Here is a 5,835-nt window from a genome sequence, read left to right as displayed (position 1 = left end):
TGCCAGTCGTCTCATTCGTTCATCCTCCATAATGTCATTTGTACAGCTTAAGTTCGATGAGGAAAATAGGTGATATCATCGACCTAGTTTCGTATAGTACAAGTTGTACTATATTCCTACAACTTGAATGAATCTCAACGTTTTCGTGTAGTGGCAGTACTTTAAATGTCCAATTTGTATTTGAGTTGGATATTAGTTATTGTCGTTTGTTCGAAATGCAAGTGGCAAATATGTCGATCTCGGAATTCGAAATCGTGGATATAAAGAGTTTATTTTTTCATCCAAAGTAATAAATTATTTTCAATATCGTTATATTGTGTATGGACGGCCCCATTCTCAATTAAAAAATACAGTTTTATGTAAAAAACTGTATTTTAAATACAGTTTTTATAAAAACGGTATTTTTCCAGAGGTCCTGGTTTTTTATCATCTCTAGTTGTTCCGACCAAGTCTTCATGGTCAGCTTTCGTGGCGTTACGACCAAAGGAGCCGTTTTGGAGGGAGATCGGCGCCGAGCGCGCGTCCCCGCCTCCTATTCGTTTTCCGCTTCGGTCGAGTGAACATCTCTGTTCGCTACCGAGTTTGTTCCCACCACCGAGTCCCGATCAGCTCAGCCTGGATCGGCAGACGATACTGGAAGTACAGCTTCAGTATACGTCCGGTGAGAAGTGAGGAAATCCTGGTCTTTCTTCGTCGAAGTCAGATCACGTAGTCACGTGAGGAGTGAGGTTATCATAACCTCTCGAACACGTGCGCGCTAATTTCACGACGGACTCCCCCCCCCCCTGCTTATTCTCTGTATTTATACATATATAAAATACAGTCACCATACAAACAGAATTACAACCTGTTTTTATTATTATACAATTTCCTCCCTTTTTCCACATCACGCATCCCACGCACATTACGAAGGAGAAAGGGACATAGCAGAGCAGCCGACATCAGCAGAGACCAGACCACCGACGACGAAGGAAGGCACCGTGAGGAAACCAGTCCCGCCCAAGCTTACCACTAGCTATCTCAGAAAACCGACTTCGGGGGTGCTCTCGAGTTGAACATCCCTGGAGTCCGTACACTAGTCATATCCTTTATAGTGTTTACTTTTTTTGTTTTTTACCATATTAATGTTATGAGTAATTAGTGTTTTATCTCATTATCTATACTAAGCGATTAGGCCCCGTGGACCTATCGGCTTCCGCCGTCTTCCCCATGTATTCTCATAAATAAATAATATATTTTGTAGAAAAACACCTGTTGCTTTGTTGTGTCTTAAATAAAATAGCAGTGAGATTTATTGACATCGTGTCTCGTGATGATTCGCAATAAAGAGCAACAGTTGGTTTTTGTACAAGTCATGCAGTAGTCGACCATTATATGGGTCAATGAAGTATTGATTAAAACATTTGGCCTTCAGTTAATATTTTATCGGCTAGCAACACAGAACTTTTTCACTATCGGTTTTTCGTCAGCCACAGCTTGTCAGTCTACGACGTCACGATGTGTGCTTTAAAGCTGGACCCCAGCATCTGCGAAGCTCTGCGATTGCTGCACTCTTCGAGCAGCGATTCTACCGACCAATTGCGTTCAGCTTTAGATGAGCTGATCGCTAAAATTGACCCATCGCGCACCATGGCCAACGTCTTGCCGAAGAAATATTTGGATATAGGGCGAGAGAAGGAAAAGGAACGCGAAAAGGAGAAAGATAAGGAAATGGATCGGGAAATGGAAAGGGAACGTGAACGTGATTGTGATGAGATTTCCCTGGAGTTGCTGGAATTGGAGCTCACCTGTGCTGTCTGTCGCCATCTAGCCATAAAAGAAGGAAACAAGCTCGTAGAATGCGATTTCTGCCATAAACTCTATCACCAGGTATGTATATATGTATATATATATATATATATATATATATATGTAAAAACATCTGATTAAATCTCATGACAAAAGAAACTCAACCTTTGACTTTTCTAGGAGTGTCACAGTCCAATTATAAGCGAGACCGATGCAGAATCTGCCTGGCCGTGTATGACTTGTCTCGACGCTCTAGACTTCGACAATGCGAGCAGCATTAATTCTCCGCTGATGGTGATCGAATGTCCTTCGTCGTCGACTGCCAGCGGTTCGATGTCTCCGGAAAAAGCCAATTCCGTGAGCCCCCCGCCTCAAATCCCGTTGGACGAGCTGCCTACTCCTCCCAAGGTTGTAACACCGACTAAAAACATCATATCGGGCGATCAGCGGCTTCAGATTGTCAAAAAGAAGTCGAACAAGCATCGTGAAAATAAGCGAAAGAATAAAAAATAAACACATTGCAATTTTTGTTTAACGTTTAACTTGTATAATCGTAATGTTACATTTGGCCTCTTGGTGGTATATTCGGTATGTTGAGAAAATTGTGAAATGTAACAAGAAAGGGTAGCTCTGAAATACTACATTCTTTAGATTTAATTTAATTGAATGTTTCAAATTATCTAAAAAAAAAAAAAAAATATCAAAAATTAAATAAGTTTATTTGTGAAATTTACTAAATGTTTAAAATAAATAATTTAATCTCAAAATTGATGTAATATTTAATGTAACAATATGTCCTTACTAAAATGAAATATTTGAATCTCAAATTGATGTATTGTGCTTACTATTATTTATTGTTATTTTATATCCTGAATAATATCAAATATTCTAATCTCAAAATTGATGTAATATTTATTGTAACAATATGTCCTTAATAAAGTAAAATATTTGAATTTCAAATTGATGTATTGTGCTTATTGTTATTTATTGTGTGTTCCACGCTTCTGAGGGATTTTGTAACTACTCCTCGGTGCCTCCACATGCATGCACTAATCCGTCAAAAACTGCAGCCGTCGAGCCTGATCGCTTATATTTCATCGGGAGCAATTCAGTTCGTAGCTTTGAGATAAGATCCATGCACCAGACCTATATTTTCATGTTTCGTACATATATAAAACATTGCTAATTGTTGAATATGAGTAAATTGAGTAATTGTTGAATATGAGAAGTGAAAAATATGGAATAGTACAAGTGATATTGTTTTGAGTTGCTGACTATCACCGATTTAATTACCAATGTATTGATAAGTAAGTAATATGTATGTACAATAGAACCACAATTATCCGTATTGTTAAAAACAAACACAAAGTTTACGATTTTGCTGCTTTGAAATGCATAACATAAAAATTCTAAAATATATATGTACCTAAATCTAAATTACAGGGACAAAATTAAAAAAAAAACCTTTTATGCACAGTAAATACAATGATTTATTATGTTTTCAACACATTATACATAAACATATTCTTGAATATATATTATTTGGTTTGATTTTTAAACGCTTTTTATTATTACGAAATTATGTTCACAATACATCTTATATCTACATATTTTAATATCTACTGATCTACTGATCATTTTCTATTTTACAATTTAATTTTATTTGGTTAGTAATCATAGTATTATATTGTTATGTGGTACGATCTTACAACCTATGTATATACTTATGTATAATACCCTTTAACCTTAAGTTTGAACATCCGTTTCATTTTTAACCACTTATGATGTTATCTTTTAAAGTTATCCCTCGTTATTTATGAGACATTCAATATCTTTATTGCTTCCACACTGTACAATCAACTATTCTGTTCAATTCTATCTACTTAATTTTTATCTGTTATAATTTATAGGAGTTTCTAGCATGATTGTTATATAAGACGACATAGTTAATGACCTGTTGAAATCCAAAGTATTACTTTTAATAATCTTTATTGCTATAGCTGCATTTTGTCCCACGATACGTGTAAACCCTAAAATATTATTATCACTATTTATCTCTATGATAAATTGTGTTTCTACTCAATAATGTCTCGATACTCTCAAAGGATACATAAATCAAATATTAAAACTGTCTTACACATGGATGTTGCTCTGTATCTTAATCACTTTGTTATTTACCAACATTCTGTGATTGGTTAAAACTTATCATTCTTTTGTGTATAAATGCTATTGAACCTCACTTGCGATCAAACACTCTAACTGATCACTTGCGATCAAACAGTCTTGTGATTAAACTGCCTACTAGTAACTTGTGATTACTACATAGTTACTTGCGATCAAACAGAGTCTCACAAGGCACTTGTGATTAAACTGCCTAACTAGCACTTCGAGACTAGTAACTTGTAATACAAACTTGTACATTAATCTCGTTTATATTTACTGCTAATTAAAGAATATAATCATTTGACAAAATCTGTGACTATAATATTCTACACCATCTTCTAGTTGTCCCCGTAACATAAAAATTGGTGGCAGCGGGTGCGGATATAGCTGAACAACTGGACATCACTACTAAAACGAAGGAACAACCGTTGTATAGACAACTTCGAAGTGGACCAGGTGGATTTTCATCCTTTCGAATCTAGCGAAAAATCCAACTACCAGAATCTTCTAAGCGGAGACTTCTGACGTCTAACTGGACAACTGACAAGAAAGCAGACAGTGTGCAGAGCCAATTCACAGTATGCAGAGAGAGCAGATCTACCATAGAATCTTCAAAGGAAACGGTGCAACCTGTGACGGTGACATCGCAAGTCCGTGACGCAGAACTAGCAGCACGTACGAGTACAACTCGAGATCCAAGCAGATCCAGCACTATGTGTATATCATCATCCAGTTTCATCAACAAAAAGGAGAAAGAGCTCAAAAACCTATTTACAATTGAATATATATTATAATATATAGATGACATATACAAAATGTTTTACAATGTAACAAAGATAAACATATAATGTTACCGACGATTTATTTATGTAGATGAGATGTAACAAGTTCATTATAAAATGACGAATTCACTTTTTGATACCGTCCATATTAAAGATGAAGTGGAAACGATCCACCTTGAATTTGTTAGACCAGCATACAATGAAATCCATCCCGGCAAAAAGCTTTATGGATAAACCGTCATCTGATGTGGAACCCACGGGGTTATGTTTGTATTCTTTAGAAAAGATGGACATGCTAGAGGAGGGGCAGTAGATGTTAGATATGCGTTCAGCTATATCAGCGGCTTCGAAGAAAAGTGACTGACTGACTGAGTCATGTGAATGGATTATATATGTCGCGGTATGAATGCACACACGTCAAATGTCAAATGTAAAAATGTAAACAAATGTCTGTTTGTGTGAGTGTGTGTGTGTGAGCTATCGACGCGACACCGGTGGCGACTACTAGTAATTACGTCAATTCGGATGGGAAACTTAGATATGCGTACGAGCCCTCATCAAATCTCCGGTAAGCCATTTTCATTTTGATAACAACAAACTTTTGTATTCTTCAGAAAGTCTATTTGTTTACTCCTGTTTAACTTTTTCTTGTAATTTTCATTTAAATATATTAAGATTTTTTTCTTTTAAAAATGGAAGAACAAAATAATTCAGTAAAATATTTACAAAATTTACACTTTTCGCGACTAGAACTTGATTGGGGAAATACCGGACTTTAGTAAAAAAATCATTGATAAATTTGTAGAACTTAAAAACCGAATAATGGAATTTAATTTTAAATAGAACCTCTTTTTTCAATTTTTCACCACCCCTTTAATGGGTGGTGAATTTTGCTAGTTTTTTTTTCAATTATACTTAAATCCACATGTAAGTGGTCGTACGTCAAAAACTGTGCTTATCTTGTCCTGTTATGACATGATAGAACATTTATGGTGACATATTTTAGACATTTTTTCAGTGCAGCCCCTCCACTAAAAATTGTCACGAGCCGCCACTGCTAACAACCCAATCTTAAATGAATAGCGCCAACCCTTACTTAATC

At 35.8% G+C, this 5,835-nt stretch overlaps 2 protein-coding genes across 3 annotated transcripts; one reads left to right on the top strand and one right to left on the bottom strand.

Moving 5' to 3' along the window:
• Positions 1-1,463: 1,463 nt before the first annotated feature.
• On the top strand, positions 1,464-2,470 carry LOC143922726 (integrator complex subunit 12-like). The gene is made up of 2 exons (XM_077446057.1): positions 1,464-1,869; positions 1,969-2,470. Exons 1-2 carry the CDS (start codon positions 1,498-1,500, stop codon positions 2,299-2,301), a joined length of 705 nt encoding a protein of 234 aa, XP_077302183.1. The 5' UTR covers positions 1,464-1,497; the 3' UTR covers positions 2,302-2,470.
• Positions 2,471-3,259: 789 nt separating this feature from the next.
• Positions 3,260-5,193, bottom strand: LOC143922647 (uncharacterized). Of its 2 annotated transcripts, none has more exons than XM_077445979.1 (2): positions 4,806-5,193; positions 3,260-4,718 (listed from the first exon to the last, which is right to left on the bottom strand). In XM_077445979.1, exon 2 carries the CDS (start codon positions 4,688-4,690, stop codon positions 4,430-4,432), a length of 261 nt encoding a protein of 86 aa, XP_077302105.1. In that variant the 5' UTR covers positions 4,691-4,718; positions 4,806-5,193; the 3' UTR covers positions 3,260-4,429. The 2 variants fall into 2 exon arrangements, with proteins under 2 accessions (XP_077302105.1, XP_077302104.1); XM_077445978.1 differs by having other exon boundaries at positions 4,810-5,180.
• Between the last annotated feature and the right edge of the window lie 642 nt (positions 5,194-5,835).

The sequence above is a fragment of the Arctopsyche grandis genome, chromosome 2, assembly GCF_051622035.1.
Source record: "Arctopsyche grandis isolate Sample6627 chromosome 2, ASM5162203v2, whole genome shotgun sequence".
NCBI classification, from domain to species: domain Eukaryota; kingdom Metazoa; phylum Arthropoda; class Insecta; order Trichoptera; family Hydropsychidae; genus Arctopsyche; species Arctopsyche grandis.
This window is presented reverse-complemented; position numbering and strand designations above follow the sequence as displayed.

Excerpts from the sequence above, each read along its gene's own strand:
- LOC143922726 (XM_077446057.1), top strand. The coding sequence starts at position 1,498 with ATGTGTGCTTTAAAGCTGGACCCCAGCATCTGCGAAGCTCTGCGATTG. Across the intron at positions 1,870-1,968 it reads GCCATAAACTCTATCACCAG|GAGTGTCACAGTCCAATTAT; the intron begins GTATGTATATAT and ends TGACTTTTCTAG.
- LOC143922647 (XM_077445978.1), bottom strand. The coding sequence starts at position 4,844 with ATGAACTTGTTACATCTCATCTACATAAATAAATC. Across the intron at positions 4,719-4,809 it reads CTCATCTACATAAATAAATC|GTTTTTGAGCTCTTTCTCCT; the intron begins GTCGGTAACATT and ends AATTGTAAATAG.